Genomic DNA, 22,279 nt, shown 5'->3' on the forward strand with positions numbered 1-22,279 from the left:
TAATAGCATTTGATTAATTAACTTCATTTTGAATGTGATTAGTTTTAATTTTGTTTGAATTGTCACTAAATGTAACTCAACTCCAGTTTTGACCATGAGACCAATGGTCTAGGGCCACATCTAGTGCTAGATGACAGATCTAGGACTAGAAATAATGTGATCAGAAAAGTAAGAATCTCTACTCTTCTATGTGACTCTTGCCTCTGGCTTTGGTAGCTTGCAAAGTTATTACTGTAGAGCAAAATCTTAAGTGTGCAGTTCTGTTGGGGAGAGGCTTAGAAATCTTACACAATTATTACAATGTGGAATTGCTCTGTCTCTGTTATCTGCAAAAACCAAAGAAAGTCCTTTTTGTTTTGCAATCAAATGTTCTGGCATTACAAAATCAGCATTTGGACAAAAATACAGAAACAGAGAAGTGAAGTTCATTTGTTAATCAAAAAGATCTGCTTTAGCAGTCCAGCAATTTGCAGCATCTGGCCTAACTCTCACCAAAGTGCTATATTCATATTCTTCATTTTAAAACTGTGAAGTGGGAAGATTTCAAACTGAAAATAGTGTTGAGAATATCTTGAATCAAAACATTTCATTACACAGGAAATGTACTTTTGACATGAAACCTGTGTTGGTTTTCAGTCTGACTTCAAACACCAGTGAATCTTCCATTCACAAAATTTGAGGAGATAAATTTAAATTTAGATTTTACTAAACCTCAACAACAACAAAAAAATTACCTTCTGTCTTAGAAACTTTTTTTTCTAATTATCTTATATTTAGACACTAGAAACCCAACTCAAAGATGTGTTTAGATGCACACACGGAGTCACAAACAAGTATGTAAAATGCATTTGAAACTGAGGGTATGTTACTCTGAGAGACAACAAGATATTTAATGGCTCTTGTGTTCTTCTGCAATTTCACAGGCTCTCTCTCAAGAGATGACTTAGGATGCTTAGTGGGAAAAGTACATTCCCTCCACTCCATGTGTACAAAGCAGTCTGTCAATTGTATCTAGGTGTTAGTAGTTAAATAAAGGAATTTCTGCTGGGATGATCTGTATTCCTGTAATCCTCATTATACTCTAACTGCTTCACAGTTTTCTGAACAGAGAATCATAGAATCAGTTAGTTCGGAAAAGACTTTTAAGACCTTTGAGTCCAACCATGATGGAAGAAAAAGCAGTATTTTGTAAGAGCTTCATTATTAAAATATTTTCCCCTGAAGTATGACACCTGCATCCAGTACCCAGATGAGGAAAGTTAAGTCTCTTGATGACAAGATTCCCAGGACACATGTCATTTTGTAGCATTCATCCTCTTTCCACTGGAGCAGGGACATCACAAAGGGAAGAAATGAAGGCTGATTGGGCTAGAGGGAGAAACCATGAATTTTTGCCTTACAGCACTCTTATCTGAAAGGGACAATGCTGGGTTCCAGTATTTTCTTTGAAGATTGTTTATACATTTTATCTAACAATTGTTTCAAATTAAATGTGTGAAGATTTTTTGGGACAAGTACACAGGACTAGCTCTTTCTTGTGCAGTGTGAAGCTGTAAAGCCCAAGTTTCTATTTCTGTAATGCCACAGTGGGTCTTGATTTCTTCAAAATGAACATTTTTCCTTGGCTGTCTCACCTGCTTGTGTGGTGAAAAGAATGAGATACTTGGATAGGCAGAGGCTCAGCCTTTTGAGGCTGTTGTGGGAATCACATCCCACTGCCCTGAGCTAGATATCAGACCAAGCTAGGAACAGAGAGATGGATGGAAGCAGCACCAACACCAGAAGATATGCCACAAAACAGAGAACACCATTCAGTTCTTTTTAAAAATGACTGTGATTGTCTTTTCACCAAGGAAAATACTAACCCTTGTGTTCAACTATTGAAGATAACTAACTGCAGGTCATGTTCAGGCACTTCAAAGTAGCATGGGGTAGGGAATTTTGCTGTTGATTTCGCCAAGAAAGTTGCCTCATCAGTATTTTGATGTTTCAGACCACATGCTGAAGTCATTCAGTCTCCCATGAAGTGTGTAGGGAATCTTAGACATCACTTAGACAGCACAGATTTCTATCCTGCATTGGAACATCTGAAGTTAGATAATGCCTCATTGAGTTTTTTGAACTCCTACCTCCATTCCTGCCTGTAGCTTTTAATGTTTAGTTAATGGAGGAAGGAAATGTTTCCCCAGTAACTTAAAAGAGATTTGTCTGCTATAAAAACACACAGGAACGCCAGATTAAAAGGTAATCCTAAGAAAAAGCACTCCAAATGTATTACAAGGTAACAAAGTCAACACAGGCATACACGTCAGTGACAGCTTATATTTGCTAATGCTGTATGCATGAGCTGGTCAGTTAGAGCTGCTGAATCTGGCATAAAACATGAGCATATCGGTTTCAATAAACAGCAAGGGAGATTTTATTTCAGCTGTAACACTGCATATTGCAAAATCACAAATGCATTTAACCAGGCAGATACATGACAATTCCTTGACAAACATATCGTCTCTTTGACATTGTTTTCAAAGGACTGAGTTGACTTTGGCTGTAGTCCTTCTGCCTGCTGTGTTATTGCAGCAATGAAGATCAACACTGCATTACAGCAGGACTGTAGAGAAAAATAATCTTAAAAAATATAACAAAAGAAAAGTTGATTAATTTTGATCAGCAAGTCAAGAACTGGAATTTGTTTACTTGCCACTCTTATACCTGTTTAGCCACTCATCTAGATACTTCACAATCAGTGAAGAGAACTGAAGGCAGTGTCAGAAAACACAGAAAAAATCAGTGGCAAAAAGTATCGAATTTCTGATACCACAGTAACTAAACAATATTTCTACCCCTTAAACTCAGTGGAAAAAATGGGCAGATCTTATACATTCACACTAACTCTTTGGATAAGCATTATTTCATTTCAACAACACTGATCCCAAACATAAGAATTTTATCTCACAGACTTGTAGTCTTCATTTTGTGACTCCTTAATACAATAATAAAAGTTTTATGAACTCAAATGACACTATTAAGAGTGGAAAATTAGCCAAAGCCTCTCTGGACTTATTCACAACACTACAACATTTAGTTCTTATTTCATAAGCTCTGGTTATACACAAAAATGAGCCATTAAAGTGTTGGTCCAGAGCCAAGTTGCCCTAATACATAAAAGTTTAAACTACAAAGCAAGCTGCTGCTGGAAGACATTAGAACTGTATGGAATCTATGTTGTTGCTGGGTTCTGGAAGGCACTGAAGAATGAATATGCCCATACTACTGGAACTGATCAACTTTTCCTCCAACAAAGGATACCAGTCATACCTTCAACAATGTAACATCTTGACTTAAATTTTTATAATGACACAGTGATAAGAACACCTGCTCATGGAAGCCAAACTCCTGGATGCAAGCCCTCCGCAGCCAGGGGGCTACTTCATGGTGAAGTGACAGCATTGTATTCAATTGGGGACAGTGATAGGGACTAAAAGAGCAGACATCACTAGTGAATATAAGCATATAGGTTCTTCTGAATATAAGCAGATATATAATATAGGTACTTCTAAATATAAGCATAAAGGTTTAGGGGTCAGGAGCACTGGAGAGCCTCATCCCATGTCTTGGCATGTTTTTCAAGCGATATAGTCTCAGCTGTTGTCCTATGAGCTGAATTCAGTGCTACCTATGTGAGTGATGCACGCTCATGGCATGGCTATTAGATTAGTCTTTGCTATTAAAAGTAATAGATGCTTATTTTTTGAAGCCAGACATTAGGTGTCATAATGTTCTGCAAAGTCAAAATTATGCCAACCCAGGAAATCAGAGCAGCAGCATTTTACAAACCTAAAATATGTTAGTAGGCAGAAGGTAAGATGTCTCAAGTCATATTACAACTAAACAAGGATTTCATAGGGACCAATGACCTGGACCCACCAACCTAAATTCATCCCAGGTGGCAATTTTGGCACATAAACACTGGGTTGTGGTTGCTCTTTTTTTATTCTGGCTCTATGTTTCTCTCTCTCATAACAATCATGACAAACAATCTATTTGTCTGTGACCTCCACCCTGGATTACAATAACTCACAATGTGGGTGAAGCTGAACATGTGGGTAAAGTACAGGCTCCAGATGTGACTGCTCATCTTTTCCAATGCTCACATCATTACAGAATAACAGACCTGCAATTAAGGCTCTCCACAAGTTTCCAAGTAGTTTCTAAAACAGACCCACCCAATAAAGAACTGAGACATTTTAGATTGTTCATCTACATGATTTAATAGGTACCCTGTTTCACTGCATGGGGAGAATCAAGAGCCTTGAATCAAGAGCCAACTGTCTGCAAACCAGACAGTCCAGATGCTGAGAAGCCTAGGATGCACTGTGCACAGAGGCATAAAAATGGACACTATCTGTTCAGTTCCTTACTTGGCTGATAATTGAAGACTTCACCACCACCTTCAAGAAAAAGAACCCTGCCTTGCAGAGGCACTGACATTCTTTTCTTGGGATTTTTCTGGGCTTAGGAATTTTTAATTTTCTATTTTACCCAGTGACACAAATTATTACAGATTTACGAGAAAGTGTGTTCTTTTTCAGTTCATAATCACAGGAAAAGCTGAGCTGGAAGGGGTCCACAAGGATCATCAAGTTCAGCTCCTGGGCCCTGCACAGCACCATCCCCAAGAGTCACACCCTGTGCCTAAGGGCATTGTCCAAACACTTTCTGAACTCTGTCAGGCTGTGTTGTGACCACTGCCCTGGGGAGCTGTTCCAGTGCCCAACCACCCTCTGGGTGAAGAACATTTTTCTGATATCCAACCTGCACCTCCCTGACACAGCTTCAGGCCATTCCCTCAGCTCCTTCATGGGTGGGTATTAATCTCCCCAGGCTGAGCAGCAAGTTCAGTCTCAGTTCAGTTGTTTAGTCTCACATTCAGGTTTGCTTCACAACTGCTTTGTTTTCAAGGGCTGACTTCCCTTTCAGTCTTTGAGAAGCTTGATAATGTTTCTGTTAATTAAACATGCAGGCTCAGAGGGTCTTGGGTGGAAGAAAATTCATCAGGACCTACATGAAAACTGCATACTTCAGCTCAAAATGAGCCAAATCTGTGCCTACAGAGAAAACTAAACAGGAAAAATTATTATTAAATACGAAAGTATTACAGTGAGGTTAGTCACCTTCAAGGGTAAATGACACACAAATTAGGGAGTTTTTAAGATGTCAATTCTGGCACCATGTTCAGGCTTAACTGCACTGCTGCAGTTTCCTTACCTCTTCATTTGGTCAAATTCATTACAGAATTTTTAAGTCTGTGAATGGTTCAAGACCTGGTTTTATTTAAGTTCATGTTTTGGTATATAAGCTATAGTGGCTGCTAAATAACAAAGCCCCAGCTGAAACATGGGAAAAAAGAGGAAAGAGTTTTTTTGTGGTGATCCAATCATGCATCCAGAGCAGGTCAAGAAAATCAGGGTGTTCTTACCTTCAGGAGTACTTCAAAGTCTTCTTACTAGACTCTGCAGGAAAGATTTAGTATTTTGGAACAATAGGCAAGATATTTCTTGCCTCACCTGAACACCTTTCTGTTTTTATCCTTTGACTTTTACCATGAGAAGAGTGAAACAAAGTAGCTTATATTAATTTTGACTATAATTATGGCATAAACAGAATAGGAGTGTTATACCAAATTTATAGCTTTGTGTTGCTGGAATGCAAAGACTAACTTTGTTAAACAATGCCAATTCTAAAGTACACAACTGGCTAAAAGATGTCAGAAAAATTCACTTTGGTATTTCAAAGGCAAACCATGACTCAGCTGTAACTTGGCAGACTTGAGTTCCAGACAAAAAACTTTCAGCCTTTTCTTTTTTTGTGTGTTATCTTCCACTTTCTTTCAACTTACCTTTTGACAAGACTTCACATTTTTGAGGAAAACTGAGAATATGGAAGAAGACCACAATCCAGGGTTTTAGATTTTCATGTCAACAGGACATGTTCAGAAAATATAGATCAAAGTTAAGTACACAGAGAAGCACAGATCCTACACAACCAACCAGTAAGAGTACTGAAGTTTCAGGATGAAAAACATGACAGTATTTTCATGGCACACTTGAACATTTATATATAGGATAAGGCTTTTTGAATTTGTCCATTTGTTCATTATTGATCTAATCTATTGATTATTGAACAGTGCAGTTCATTGGCATCTTGTTGAACTAAGGCATTTAAAAGAACAGTATCATTTTCAGTAGAGCACACAAAAAAAAAAAAAAATTCTGTGGTCTCCTTTGTTTAAGCTAGTCCAGAAAAATACTACTATCCTAAAAAACCTGTGATTTCTGGATGAGAATGTCAATTCGTAGCCTACAGCATGAAAAATCTAATTTTTTATGAAACCTTGGATGAAAATGTAGCCCCTTCTACACCACTATGAACCTGAATGATGTTGAAAACCTTGCCAATTTTTATTTGCTTTGTATAATTAGGTTTTAATAAGTTGACCAAAAAATGCAACTACAACAAATTTAACATATGTAACAAATAAGGAAATTTGCTGGAGGATTGGAAGGAGCTGGCAGAGTGCCACTCACCACAATGTCTTGGAACAAGATAAAGTCATCCATAATTTAGCAGATGTTAAACAAAATTTAAAAGAAGTTCTATTGCTAAAAAATTCTTACAGTGAATTCAGATTTGGCTCTGTGTTCATAACACAGTGACTTGACAAATGAAAAGCAAGAATTCAGATAAATAAAACACATAACAGGATGGCCACACACAGTGTGAGATCTCATAAACTACTGAAAATATTTGTACTGTTCTGAAAGACATCTTGATTAAAATTTAACTATGTACTCACTGTTTCTACCTGGTTTTCCTGAAAATAACTAAAAATTCAATTTAAAACATGGTAAAATTTCCTGATATTTATATATTTCTCTTGTCTGTAGAAGTACAGAGTACTTCTACAGGGTTCTGTACTACAGTCATTTATTTCTTACTTACAAATCAGACAGTTCCTGACAAGACAGTACAGTACAATAACTGTTCCCATTAAATAAAAATTATACATAGGTTCTATTTTGTTTCTTTGATGCAATGGTTTCCTTGTTTCTTTTCCTAAAGCAAATGTCCTTGGTCAAGGTAAATGGAAAATGTAATCAAGCTGCAAAAAGAAAAATCCATTTAATTGATAGTTCCAGTACTGAAGGAAGCTTGTGCAACCTTTGAGTTTGTTTTCTTGTTCAAAGCTGTGCAGATGAAGTTTCCAGCTTCCATCACGGCACAAAGATTTACTCCCTAAAAAAGAGGGGAAAATTGTGAAGAATAATAAATGCACATGTTGAAAATGCTTAGACTCCAAGTTTTTTGCTCCAGGGTCTAATTTTTGCAAACAAAGGGCCTGATTCATGTTATAGGTCAGTAATGGGGATCAGTAAAGCTACAGTGATTTACAGGTAGTTACAGCTTCTAGTTGTTTGGAAGGTTCTACTACTTTGAGAGTGATTTCTTGTCCCATCAGCAGTGGACCAAATACTGGAGTAATAACCTTCAACCCCAGAATAATCTGGAATAAGGAGCTGGAATTACAACTAGAAGTTAGAAGAAAAATACAGAGTCTAAATATATGCTATACTTATTTATCATCCAACACTACAAAACTTTGTGCAAAAAGCTTGAAAAAGGATTCAAAAAGTGAAGACTTGTGTTTTGCTATTGCTATAATCTAAATTTAAAATTACACAAAACCTAAATAAAATCACCACCAAACCAAAGAAAAAATAAGCATTTGATGGTGAGATTGTCTCCGTGGGATTTCCTATCAACCTTTAGGACAAGCTGTATTCTTGCTTGGCCACCAGATTGTTAACAGATTAATCAATCTTATCAAGAAGCCTGGTACATGGTATATTTCATATAATCCAACTATTTTTTGCTTAATTGCTTCCTTTTGCTATGAGTCACTTGGAAAGGTCAATGAGTATTTTGCCCAAGAAAAGACTATACTGAAAGCATGAGTCTAAGGTGCACAGCAATGTAAAGTGAAATGCATGATTTCTCCTCCTTATTTCAAAGAATTGTGTTATTTCAAAAGAATAAACATCGTTCTCATGAGGAAAAGCTGCCCCAAAGTGTGTACAAGCAGTTCAAAACTTGTACAGTGGACACTTGTGATTGAACGTTTTCTGATATCTACCCTGAACTCCCTAAAAAGCAAATGATAGCAGATAAATGCTTACAGTGAACTCTGTAAGGCACTGAATATGCTTTAACAGTGCCCAGGGAATGTCCAAGTTCTGTAATCCTTTCATGTCAAGGGAATCCACTGGCCTGTACATCACACAGAACTGAAGCCCACCAACAAGTGAATGATAAGTTCCAATGACCTCAGTAATGCAAATCTTCCTATTTCAGATATCAGGCATTTAGATTTCTTTCTGTGGTGATTTAAATGCAAACCACACACTTTGTAGTTTTGGCAGTTCTTTATATGTTCTCCTTTGAACTTGACTCTCCATGTCCATGTGTAAATTAAACATAAAGTTACAGCAATGCCTGAGTTAGCACAAACTCATTATGCCACACATCCAGATAAATGGGGACAGACAGGAAGACCAAAGAGCACATTTATTGAAGAAGGCAGTAAATGAGTTCTAGGAATACAGAATAATTAACATGCCAGCCAGCCAGGGATACTAAATGAGTGCTCTTGAGGTGTGGATGCTCACTGGTAAGGCTCATTAAAGTGCAGCTCAGGGTATGTGAGCTGCTCTGCCCTCTCCTCCAACAACAGGACTGGTAATAAAAATGACTGTGACTCCTAGCCAGTAACAGGTTCTGTACAATTTTGAAATACATAAAGTGGATACCCGAGAAATAACAATGTCCTGTGCCTGGGTGCCAAACATCACAATTTTTTCAACTTTGAAGTCAGAAAAATTGACAACAAATTAATAAGCACTATGAGACAAATCCAAAACTGTGACAAAAGCTGAGCTCTGCTCAGTCTTTCCACTTCAGCCTTCTGTAGCAATGTCTACAGTACTGAGTTTTTTTGTGGTTACTGAGACAGAGCAATGACACAAAGCAGATGCTACTAAATTCCTCATAGTTCCAGGTAGGAAGAAGTAGATTATTAAAATTATGTTAAATACACAAACCATTTCTAGTCTAAATTGCTAATGAAGACAACATCATTCCTGTTATGTGTCAAGCCATATTTAAGCACTGAGTTTGCAAAAACTTCTATGGGCTCTGAATATTTTGTTGTACAGCATAAGTTTTCGTGAGGTACGTATTGTATGTTTCCTAGAATTTTTTTTTTTCCTTAAAGTCTTAACTGGAAAGTAAAAATATCTTACTGTGTTGATCCCCAGACCATTCAGCATATATATCACATCCTCTGTGGCTACATTTCCAGTAGCACCTTTTGCATAGGGACAACCACCAAGTCCTGCAACAGATGAATCCACCACAGAAACTCCCATCTGGAAAATAACAACACAAAAATGAAGCATCAGCACAGAGTATTATTTATAATTTTTCATAAGTGGCAGGCCATATGTATTAGTTACCATGCATAAAATACACATTTCTCCACAAATGGATGTGTTCCTTGGAGGAAATTCCTTATAATGGTTTTAATCCTGACATCTTTATAAGGTAAGACATTTCAAACACAGGATACGGAACAAAGAACTAATGGTCCATTACATGTGATTTTGGCAGATAAGATGATTGCTGTTTTATAGAAAGAGGTCTTTTCTCTCTTTATCTTTCAACTTGGTGCTTTTAAATAACATGCATCTAATATGAAAGGTTTTCATGCAAAAAACCAATCAATGGAAGTTCTCCATAGATATATACAGGTTGAGCTCGGAATATTTTTAAGAGAATACTTGATGCACAGTGTTAAGCTTTCTCATTTAAACTAGACTTAAATTAAGACTTGAAAAAATACTCAGCAGTGGTAAATTAATAATTGTTTGCTTTTTGTTTTCTTCCTGCTGCATTCAAATATCTTCTCTCTTCTGATCCACTCAGCATATTCATGATAAAAAGTAGTAAACCAGTTACCAACTCTATCCAGAAGATAATATTACATTTCCTATGGGATGAAGTCTTCCCTAGGAGACTGATAAGGGAGGAGGCAAAAAACTGAGGCAGCGACTTCACTGATATGTTTAGGAAGCTTTTGCACCCTCTTCTTTCTATTATTTGATGTTTAAAATAAAGCTGACACTGGAAAGCAATTGTTTTCTGTTACAATGCATTAGGTATGTGATCCAGGACACTGGGTCTCCCTTGTCAGAGAAAGCTCTTCAGTCTTCCCCTGCCTCTGGAGGCATTCAGGCTCGACAGATAATCAGAAGCAGGCAAGGGAATTAGGCAGAACAATTATTAAGTCTTCAAAGACACAAGTTCTTAAAGAACACAAGTTGCTCTTAGTGCCTTAATAGCACTAGAGGGTTCCCTTCCCCACAGGAATAATTTAGACAGACATACACCAAAACTGTAAGACAGGTCAGGCAGACTGAAATTCAGGACGGGAGTTCCTGTGCAGAGATAAATTTTCAAAACCCTGACTTTGGATACAGAGAGATTCAGAGGTGAAGCCATGCTTGTTATCCACATATGCAGGTCAGGAATTTGGCTTAGAGGCCTGACTGCACAGATTGGTGATCACTCTTCTGTCCCTGCAGGCTGCTCTGGGAGCCTGAGCTTCTCCTTCCCAGACATGCACACAACTAGCTGGCAAGGTAGGTAAATGACCATCCTGCATGTTGCAGTTGCTAAGTCCCCTTTCCAAATATACCTCGTGGTTAGTTTTTTAGTTCTAAAATAAACTAACCTAATGTGGGCGTTTTTTTTGTACTTGCTTCTAGTTTTAACAGTGCACTCCATAGTTTTATCATTGGCCTTACAGACTCTTTGGACTTCCAACATCTCTGGAGAGCAACAATAAAGAAGGAATTGTTGTCACAGGTCTTATTCTTGGACAGAGAAAATTATCTTGATCTAGGTAGCTGCTCAAAGCCTGTAATAAAGACCTCAAAGGAGTCAAGGTGCATTACTATGACAGGCAAGAGAGTACTATTTAATATTGCTCACATAATAAGGGTCTCTAAAAAGAGGTACCGTACTTCAAAGTACACTAATTTGTGACTTATGGAGTGAATCACCAAAGTGCACATTTCACATTTCAGTCATTTGTCACACTCTTTGTTTGTGCAGGCCACCAGTCAGAAAATGTCCAGTACACAGAGGATGTGCATCCACAACAGCTGGAAGTTCTGTCTCTTTTTGCACTATCTGCTAAGATTCATGCATTTTCTCTAGAAGTCATTGGCCTGAGCTCCACAGTGGCAGCTCTCAGCTTACAAATGTCCATGCAGAGACACATGTTGGGCTTCTTATTGGAAAGATTTAAGGTATAGTGGAGGTCTGCAGAAAAGGATGTCTAACAGGCAGATGTACAGGTTGATACAAGCATGATCCCACTACTATGCCTTCTCTCTCAGTCTTATTTTAAGATTTACATCAGAAATTATTGTTTCAGAGAGGCAAAGATAAAATAAAGTGTCTTTCATGGAGGTTTTCCCAATCTGTCATAACTGCTAGAGCATTCTTCTTCATGCACTCATTTTCAGTAATTTTTACATGAGGATAAAACTATAGACAAATAATGTGTTGAGGTACATCAATGCTGTTAAATTCCCAAGGAATATCAGCAGACTCAGAAACAGCTTCAGTATTTATTATTAAAAAATTCAGTAGTACTTATAAATAACTTCAGTAGTTATTAAAAAAATTATGAACATTCACTTTCTAATCCCCAAAAATTATCTCAATAAATTCTTGTCCTTTTACACCAATAGGAAAAAAGTATCAACTAAATAGTATTTGGTAAAAACGGGCAAAAAAGTCAGTAGTCTGCTCCAGTCCTTCACAGGGCACTCACTGTAAGCAAAACCAAAACCAATATCCTCCAGCATTAAAGGGGCATGTTTTCTAAAGACATTGAATTGACACATATTAGTTCTTGATTTCCTTGTACAAACACTAGTGATGCCACTGTGATTCTGAATTTGCAGTGCAAATCTCGCAGCAGTGGGGTACAGGTGGCTGATAATTGTTGCAAGTGTTGGTGACTATGGGTGGAAATGAGATATCACAGCCACCTGAAGGTAGCATGGAACACGCCTCTGTGTCTAACCACACCCTTGTATTCTCAGGCAGCCTTGTCTGAGTTATTCAAAGTACCCTCACTGGAAGCTGGAGAAAGCTCAGACAATTTATATTACTGTAGATGCAAGAGCATCTAAAACCCTGATGCCTTCTGCTGACTAAGCATTGGGAGCAGTAATTTCCACATGACAGACAGTGATAATTGCTCTGTCTTTTAAATCATTGACTATTTTGGCTAAATATAAAAAAAAGGAGGTCTAATAATATCACCTTTACATAGGTTGCATCCTTGGGGGGATGGCTGTAGCCCTAGTACAGGACACTTAATCCATTATTTCCCAGAAACAGTGCATAAACATGAAGTCTCTAAAATTGTATCTCTATCAGGATGTATTTGCTATTTGAACATTAAGCCACTGGTAGACAAGGTCTAAACATGGCATATATAATACAGCAATCCTGACTGATCTCCAAATCTGACAGTTCCTCAAATCAGTGGTCTTAACATGCAGTGAGCAGGTGTCTCTCCTTTAAGATAATGTCTTTTAGAGTTCTCTTCACAATGCTTTTGAAAGGAATCTACTGTAATGTGCTACTATTTCAGCAACAGGCAGGGTCAGCTGCATCTGTGTGCTCTTGCATGTTGTACAGACAGTTATAATTCAGTGTTTGCTAACTCAAGTGCAGAATCACTCCAGTTCGTCTTCAGTGGCCCCATTCAAAAAATCCTTAAATAATCCATACTCTAAACTCCAATCTAACAGTGCTAAAAAAAGATGTTGGAAAACATCCCTCAGCAGTGGTACTAACTAATTTGGAGGTTGATATTACAGCCCAGCCTGTCTAAGCACAGAGTCTGAAATAGCACCTAATAAATAACTCCTCTGCACATTTGAGCAGCTATGAAGCTCTTTTGTTTTTGCAGCCATTAAAAGCAAAAGCAGCTCTAAAGTAAAACCTAAAAATTGGCCAAATATGTAAAACTAAGTATTTTCCTTCATCTTCCATATTTGTCACACTTTTACAGGAGATAATGAATTTCAATCCTTTAACCAATTGAAGCTTGCAAAAAATTCACTGTCAATATGATGTTTTAAAAGTCCAGAGTCTCACTGTCACTTCCTGACAGGCACTAAATTGTGCTGACATTCATGAGAAGTTGTACTGCAGCTATTTCATAGGTTATGTCCTAAATGAGCACTCACTGAGCTGCTTCCACATGGACATATGTGGAGGTGAACAATGGCTTGGCTTCCAGGACAACTACAGTACTTCAATATTTTTGACACTTTTGAAAATCACAAAATTCCTGACAGTGGTTCCTGAACACCTTCCAAACTTTATTTTTGGCTAGCTTTAGCTTACTCTCCAGAGAAGGCAGAGGACTTTTTCTCCTGTCCCATGCTAAGTTCCTAATTCCCCAACGAGAAAGCAAGGAATTAAATTCATCACCTTTGTCAAACAGCCAATTTTAACAGGAAACCATTATTGCCAGTGAATAATAAATGCTTCATGTTTCTCAGTTTGCTTTAGTAGCTCCCCATAACTTCTTGTTGGGACAGTCAGTCTCCTTCCTTACTGATGTTTAAACCTGGTTTGTCTGGCAGAAGTTTGACTTTGTTTCTCTCTTAAAAATGGCAAGGTCAGCATCAGTAACTCCAGGAAAGTATGTGGTATAAATCAGAAGCTATAAATCAGATCTTTCATAAATTTGGCTTCTTCTAAATGATGAGATTTTGAAAGCATAATATCAAGGTATTGATATTATGCAAGGATACAAGGTATGCATTAAAGAGGAAAATATTTGTGCCACAAAGTCAAGGGGCCACAGTGCTGTGAAGCTCAGTGCCTTAAAGATAGGAGCATGTAGATTCTGCAAAGAGTGGCTGCATTAGTTCAGCTTTTGCTCAAGGAAGGCAGCAGGCAGAAGTAAGATTTGTCAGGCCAAAGGCTGCCCACACAAAAGGCAGTACAGGACTAATGCTATTTAATCCTGCAGCCCAGTCAGTGCCGAGCTGGCACTCTTGGAATGGTGGCTTCTGCCATATCACTGTGTCTCTCTGGCATCAGTCTGCTACCCACCACTACATGGCATGTCACTGGCAGAAACAGCCTCTCCTGCAGAGAAACACAGAATTAGCCAGACACAGAAATGACTATGCCAGCAATGCTTTGTAAGGTTCAGTGGCTACAAAGACCCTTCCCTAATTTACATTGTCAAGTTGTTTAAAACCAAAGCTTGCCATTCTCCTGTATTTCAATATAATACATGTATACAAATAAATATTATTTTGGTATTCAAAAAATTAAAATCATCATTTTCTATGTATAAGGCAATAAAATGAGATAACACCTCTCTGTGGAAATCTGTGAAAGTTATCTGCATTTCCTTCCTGCTTCTCTGCTTTTGCTAAGGTTAAAAAACTGCTAAGAAACATCACAAAACTGCTTTTGACTTAACACCATCCCTACTGACCACAGGGTGTCACTGTAACATTAAAATATCTAATTTCCCAGTTCCCGTTGTTTGAAAATTAATACATTCATCGAGGGGAAAGAAATCCTTTTCTTCCAAAACATATTGAGATGCAAGCAATTTGTGGGCAGACGTGCCACATAAAATAGGTTAATACTACATTCCTTTAACTCATTGTACACATCTTTTCATATTGCTACTGACACATTTATTATAAGCAAAGCTGGCAATGACATCTAGAGTTAAAGTTCCCTAACACTTTCTGTCATAAGGCCCCACTTTCAGTTGTTTATTATTTTGTCAGCCTTTAACTGCTGGAACTTATATTTTCCATACCTTGTCTCTGCCTCAGACTGGATTGTTTTGAAAGTTTCAGTGAAAAATGGGCTTGGCCACTTCCGGGAACAAGTTTTGGGGAAGAAAACCACTCTGTTACATTCATATTCAATAAGTTTTACACGAGTTTCTTGGAGATATTTCTGTAGCTTTGCAGTCTCAAGTTTGGCACAGAAGGGGTACTGATCTTAAGAGATCCCAGTCTGGACTTAGTTACAAGCTCAGGGAAGTTCCACCTTATTTACCACCCTATTGTCAGGAACTGGTCAGTCTGGGAGTTAAAATGCCCAAGGGTCAAGGGAGCAGCAGCTGACCATGATTTTTTTTTTTTTCTTAACTTCAACTAAGAATTGTGAAGCAATTTCTCTGAGCCTGAGTTGAAATATCTGTGTCCCTGACTGACAATGCATCACCTGCACAAAAGCTAGAGCAGTGAGGTCTGTGTTGCAGATCTGGTTCTTCAGAAAACATTCATAGATGTTTAGGGGGAATCAATTCCATTCAACATGAGACTGGTTTTGAGATTTTGGAATGCTAATAAAAATCCTGTGCCATAACACAATTAAAGAAGCAGATGTTCACAAATCATTATTTTATTGCCCATGGAGGCTGATTGTGCTCCTTTCAGGAATATGTGCACTCTTATATTTAGAAACACTGGGGTTTGCTGGTGTGGGGCTGTGCTCAACTCCAGCTCTCCCTTGCTAAGGATCACAAAGCTGCAGGGGGAGCAGGAGGCACGCCAAGATCTTGTTGGAACCCATGAAGATGCAATCATCATGCCAGATGATGCTGCTGACTCAAAATAAGCAGCTACTGCTCAGGATGCTCTTCAGCAGAAGTTGCTGCTCTCAAGCAAACCTGTGATGGTTTAACAATTTATCTGCTTTCTATGTAATGAAATAACCTGATCTATAAACACATGGTATTTTTTCTACAGACAAAAATATGTTTGAACACAGTCAGGAGACCGATGAAATAGGTAGGGAAGAGAAGATAATAATCTTGTGATCTGGAGGGAAAGGGGAAATTAGACAGAAAAGGCAAAGGGCAGCTTTGGGGTAGGCTGGGATGGAACTGTCCTGTCCAGAGATGCAAAAGCTGTGCCAGGTTTCCTGTGCCCTACATCATCACGTACCAACAAGGTGTTTCTCATATGCTACATGCACAAATGAATAAAAATAAACTGGAAAACAAACAGAGGGCTTTGAATGGACAAGGGAGATAAATGGTTGCTTAACTCCATGGTAAAGTTACTGAGGGTAGCTTTGGGAGAGGAAAATTTAACTGGAACTGGACAAAGAATGCTTGGAGCTGCTGACTGTTATGGTCCAATGAATAAAGAAAAAAAATATCCACTTACTTCCATGGGTGGCTTACAGAGGATAAGCTGAGTAGACACATATCCACTAAAATAAAATGGCTGAATTATCATAATATGGGGCATCAGCTGAGAATGGATTGAATGAAGGACAGAACAGGTAAAAATCAATGTTTGAGATGCATGCTGCAGGCAGTGCACTTCTCTGTCAGCCACAATACCGAAAAGGGCAGAGGATTGACATGAAGAATCAGGGAAAGGCACTGATTTGAAAGGCCTACTATTTGAAGTACACGTGGCAAAAGTGGAACATGTGAATCTATCAATGAAGCATGGCAGCAAGCTTGGGCATGACCCAAGCATGACAGCATTTTAAAAGGCCCCTTTTTTCCTACATTCAGGGAGCATATAATGGAGTTAATCTATCATATGTACCCCTCTTACTGTGTCTATACCTTAGAAAGAAACTACAAATTCTTTTGATCTTATTTTTTTGTCCTTGCTAGCTTCTGCCAAGTCCCAAACCCTCTAGTTACTGAAGACCAACTTGTGTTGAGCCACTCTTCAGCTTAAGCTGAGTGACCAAATTGCTCTTGAGGTGTAATTTCTCTCACTTCTTATAACCAGAACACTTGCAGCATTATGCACTAAGTGGCAGTGGGCACTACCTTGTACCAATGTGAGCAATCAAAATAGATTGATGACAGAAAACATCTCTTGTTTTAAAATAAATTTGCAGCAATGACAGCATTTATAAAAACACAGGGAAAGTAGGGCAGAACTATTTTCATTCCACAGTACCACTATCATATATCAGCATCAGGGTATCTAAAGGACTAAAATGCTAGCATTTAAAAGGTCATCTGACTTCACTTCAGCCTAAGCCTTCATGCATTGTTACAATTTTTCTTATTATTTTAGAATGTACTACAAGGATATGTAGAATTTTGAATCCTAGTTTGGTCTTCACAAAATCCATGGTATCTTTTGCATTTTGTATTAATGCATAATAGATACTTTGTACTAGGAATACATAAGATATTTTTATAGCAGTTATTTTCTAATAACTAGCAGTTAAGATACATAAGATATTTTTATAGCGGTTATTTTCTAATAACTGCAAGAGAATTTTTGGAGATAAATCTCACAACAGAAATGAACAATTGTGCATCCTACTCAAGCTGCACACATATGTATCTCCATCATTCACTATTACTCCATATTAGAGTCAACCAAAAATAATTGGTATAGTTAATGCTGTTAAACAAAACCTGCACTTTTTATTCAGACTTAACTACTATTTCAAATCTCTTTTAATTCTATTTTCAGAATCCCCTGAGTGAAACAATACTTTATTCTACTTTAGCATGTAGGATGTATGGAGGTTCAGAGGCTCTGCTCACCAACTCATTGACAAACCACACTCAGCATAAAGAAACGTGGATTTCCAAGATGTAAGGTAAACTAACCTTAGTAAAAACACCTGGCATTCTTTACATCTTCTGGATTGCACAGGTGCACATCCATCTTCTCCTATATATGGAAAATAAGAACTGCATCCTCCATTCAAATGCTTTTAACTTATTTACAGCTAGACTGGAGACAATATTTATCATCACAAAGTATAAAGCCAAATGTCCTTTTTCTTCAGGAGCACCAAAGATTAACAGATTAGAATGTTTTCCACATGTCCACTTTGGTGTCAAGAGAATATTGAAGAAGTTTTCCAGCTTCCGCAGCTCAGCCAGATGTCAATGGATCCCACAGTGAAGCAAAATTGGCAGAGTAGCCTTCTCATGACCCCGGCATTGTTTTATCAAGGATCAGTTTAAAAGTATAAAGGGCCCATTTCTTGCTGAGATCTGTAATGTTTTTCAGCCCTTTTCCCCTGCAATTACACAAAAGTGCTGACTTTGTTGAACTACTGATATGCAGTAGTATTTCTTATGCCTTCTCTCACACTGTGCTGTAATTGCTGTTTATGTTGGCACAAGAAAAGTACCACGTCTTGTTTCCACTGTACATTTCCGGACTCTGGTTTCAGCAACATCAGTGGAGGATATTGTACTGGGCATATGTTTTGTTGTGTAAACATTAACTGGTAATTTACCCTGTCAATCTCCACAGCATGGCTTCTAATTACCAGAGGTTGAGGAGCTTCAGATGGACATTTTACAAAATATTTACAGCAGCTATCCTGCTTCTTTTTTTTCTTCTTTACTGCTATTTGTGTTTTGAAAATCCTTGCAAGAGTAAAAACTCCATCAAATGGAGTAAACAACTCCTTCAAATGCCATAAAACAAAACTCAAAACCAAATGTATTCATTCTTGTGCACCTCATTCTCTGGAGTAACTGAAGACCAGTTTCCTAACTAGTTAAGTAAAAATCATGGCAATATTACAGTAAACATGATTGTATAGTAAAGTACCAGATATTTCTGTTTGCTTGCAATTTGATTATTCACTTTATTTTTTTAAAACAAGGAAAAAAAACTTATATTGGCATTTTTTTCCTAAAATTCATTCTTGCCAAATAGCCTGTGAACTTGCAAATGGCTGTGCACATCCTTATTTTATTCAAGACTCAGACAAATGTACTTAACAAATGGGACCTCTTAGGTCTTGTTAGAAAATCTACTGCAAAATTCAGAACCAAGGAACAATCTCCCTTTAAGAGCTATGGAATGTATGTTTTAGTCATTCATCTGTATAATTTCAAGGAAGTAGCACTTTATATGTTGTGCAAAAGACAGTGTCTTGAGTAGAATTCCAGGATGGGAATCATTCCAGTAACAATAATTACAGCAACATGGGCAAAGAAGATGCAATCAAATAGGGCAGTTTTTGTCCACTCTAGGCAGAGAGAATTTTTATTTCAAATAAAATTTTCATCACAATTTTCATTATAATGCAAGAAACTTTTTTTTAAAGTGTGATAGTTTCTTTTCATCTACTGATCTATTATAATTGGATCAACTTTATAATGTTCATCACATTACAGCACCTTAGCATGTTACACTGCCTCCCCTTCAAATACATTGATTAATTAATTGGTGGCATTAAGGTGGGGAGCCATGAAATGTAAAATGTCTTGAAAATTTTCTCTTTTTCTGATGGAAGTTTCTTTTTATAAAAAGACATCTGTAATTGTCTATCCAATGTATCTGCCAGCAGTACAGCCAGAACACTTCTTTTGTTTAAAAAGCCATTCAACTTAGCACCTTGTATTTTACTATAGATGCATATTATATTGCTCTGCTAAATCTACTTCTATTTTGTTTACTTGGCTTATTCTTTAGAGGAAAAATACTCCATCAAGTTAAAATTATTTCTTACTGTTGCAGTTCTTAGTGCAAGCAAAATTTAACTGCTATGAACATTGGAGAAAAAATCTTTCTATAAGAGTTTACTTTATGCATTTGAAAGAACTCTGTTAAGCAAATCACATCATTTGCCTCTGGCAATCTTACCACATATCATTTGCACTAAGCAACAAAGAACAAAAAAGTAAACAGGCAAACATGCAAGCTGGAGTGCATAACACTACCGTTCATTTATGTTTAAAAATTATAAAAATGTTTTTATTTCTGAATGCCTGACTGTTTAAATTCATAGTGCAATATTTCAAAAGAAAAAAAAGATAAGTGACAAATTATTTGACTCAAGAGACTGTTTCTGCCTTGCTTCTGCACAGCACAGAATGAAAAAAATGATTGTCATACTTTAGGTACTACATCAGCTTTGGTTTCTGTCTTAGCTGAAGAGTCATCTTCAACTTATTCCACTTATGCAAATGCTCATTTGTACTCCCAAGCTACAAAGATCCACCCAACACTCATTTGGAGTGAATTCAGAACTCCAGCCTTCTAGGCACAGTTATCTACAGATTTTCTGCAGGTATTTTTACCTTAGAAAACATCCTAAGATCTTGTTTAAAGCCACTTGATACATCTCAAAATAGGAAATAACTCTCCCTCCCTCATTGTTTGCTAGATGATAACAAAATTCCTTCTGAGGAGCTGTAAATATTAAAGAATGGCCAGAGGTTTAGTTCCACCCCGCCAGCACAGCTGTCTGTAGAGCTGCCCAAAAAGGAAGGAAGCATCATCCTGTAAACACAACACTTCCCTGCTTGAGACCCTGGGATTTGTCATTCCCCAATTCTATTCCAGAGATGGCAAACTCCTCTGACCCTTGCTTAGGTCTCAAAATTCAGGTTCCATGCAATGTCCTCTTTTTCCAGCAAAAACTAGAATGCCCACACTCACAAATAATGAAAGGTCATGAAAACAATCATTTCTAAGAGGGAAGCATTGTAGTGATTCTGTCTTTTTTTACAGTTGCTATTAAACTTTAAGAAAAACTGCTTTTGGGTAAAAAGGGAGAGGGAATAATTCCCACCAAGTAGAAAAATAAACATGTCTAAAAGCCATTTATCTTCTAGATGTGTACAGATTTAAGTTCCATATGATTATAGGGAGAACTTCTAAAAAGTCAAGCAACACTTATAGAAATAATTTATTTTCAAAAAAGAATGCAAATTAAATGAGGAATTAAATTCTGAAAAAAAAGTTTTAAAGGTACTTAATTGTATCTTGACCAAACTTTTGAAAATTTTCTTTCACAATTATTTTTTAAATTATGTTGAAGTATTGCATTTTATTTCTGTCAGTGCTCCACATACCTTTTTAGCATCCAGCATATAAGCTGAAATCCCCAGAGACATCAACAGCACACTCAGAGCTGACCAAAACCTCTGAAATCTCATCTGCAGAGACATCCTCAGATGTCACTATGGAATGCCATTTGTGGAATGCCACAAATGCTACTGGGAATGACAGCAAAAACATCTCTTTTGTGTGGCTATTGCACAGGCAGTTGTGCTCTTTTGTGGCCATGTATATGACCAAAACCCTCAATGGCATCAGGACTAGAATTCAACTGTCCACTGTGGGTAACTCTTGCATAGTCCTTGGCACAGCTTTGCCCTAGGGCAGACAATTCCACCAAGCAATTCCTGGCACAGTCTGACAACTAGCACCCTTTAGGGACCATCCATAGCTGTCAGTCTGGATTTTTGGTTTTTGGCATGCAAGGTTTACATAGCAATTGGCCACAGAGCCAGAGAGGCCAGGATGTGCTGAGCATGGCAACCCTCTAAAGGAGTGACACAGCAACTGCAGGAATGCAAACCCTATGGAGACAAACAACCTCAAACCTCTCAAATTACCATGGCAGCTGACAAGATGGCAACTGAGGAAGAAATGCAGGTTGTGGCAGGGGTGCTGAGAAGGGAAAATGGGATGGGCCTGCAAGGATGGGTTCTGAGATGAGCCAGTTGTGTAGGTTTGTATTTGTGGAAATCCCATTTCATTTGTTGTGGAAGTTGGAAGGTGTGGGAGAGACAAGCAAGATGCCATAAAACTAAAAGGGACAAGTAATAATTGCAGAGGACTAGCTTGTCTTTCTGTGGATGAGACAGTGCTTATGTGATGCTGAATAAGGCACAAGAAACGATCTTCAGACCAATGAAAATTCTTTATTTTCCAGTCATCTAGATAATCAAAGCTTTCATTTTTAGGAATTGAATCAAAGACTGTTGTAAAATAGTTATCAGTTCAATTTCTGATTGCTACAGGCAGTCATCTCATTAAAAGCACAGCCAGTACCTATAAATCATGCAAAAACCACCCCAAAATACTACCTTTTATGCATGCAATCCAAGGCACAACAGAAATATGCATGGGGAATGTGACACCAGTGTGCCCTCACCATACTTCTTATGCATGCTAAGGATCAGTGATTTCAGGTTTGTAGTGCTGTATTTTCACAGCTTCTAAAAGTACTAAATATTTATTTTAAATGTGGCTTAGCATTTTGAAAACTATTTTATACTAATTTGTTCTATAAACACCTGAAACCCCTTTTTTTTTTTTTTTTTAAGCCTTATTACATTTCCAGC

General features: G+C 37.6%; 1 protein-coding gene across 2 annotated transcripts in view; it reads right to left on the bottom strand.

The window, feature by feature from the left end:
* Positions 1 to 2,387: 2,387 nt before the first annotated feature.
* HMGCLL1 (3-hydroxy-3-methylglutaryl-CoA lyase like 1) overlaps positions 2,388 to 22,279 on the bottom strand; it is a 76,480-nt gene continuing 56,588 nt past the window's right edge. For both annotated transcript variants that reach the window (XM_059469088.1, XM_059469089.1), the window contains exons 8-9: positions 9,357 to 9,482; positions 2,388 to 7,293 (exon numbers count right to left, since the gene is read on the bottom strand). In XM_059469088.1, the coding sequence (XP_059325071.1) occupies positions 7,180 to 7,293; positions 9,357 to 9,482 (240 nt within the window). In that variant the 3' untranslated portion in view covers positions 2,388 to 7,179. The remainder of the gene's footprint in view (positions 7,294 to 9,356; positions 9,483 to 22,279) is intronic.

This window comes from Ammospiza nelsoni, chromosome 3 (assembly GCF_027579445.1).
Source record: "Ammospiza nelsoni isolate bAmmNel1 chromosome 3, bAmmNel1.pri, whole genome shotgun sequence".
NCBI classification, from domain to species: domain Eukaryota; kingdom Metazoa; phylum Chordata; class Aves; order Passeriformes; family Passerellidae; genus Ammospiza; species Ammospiza nelsoni.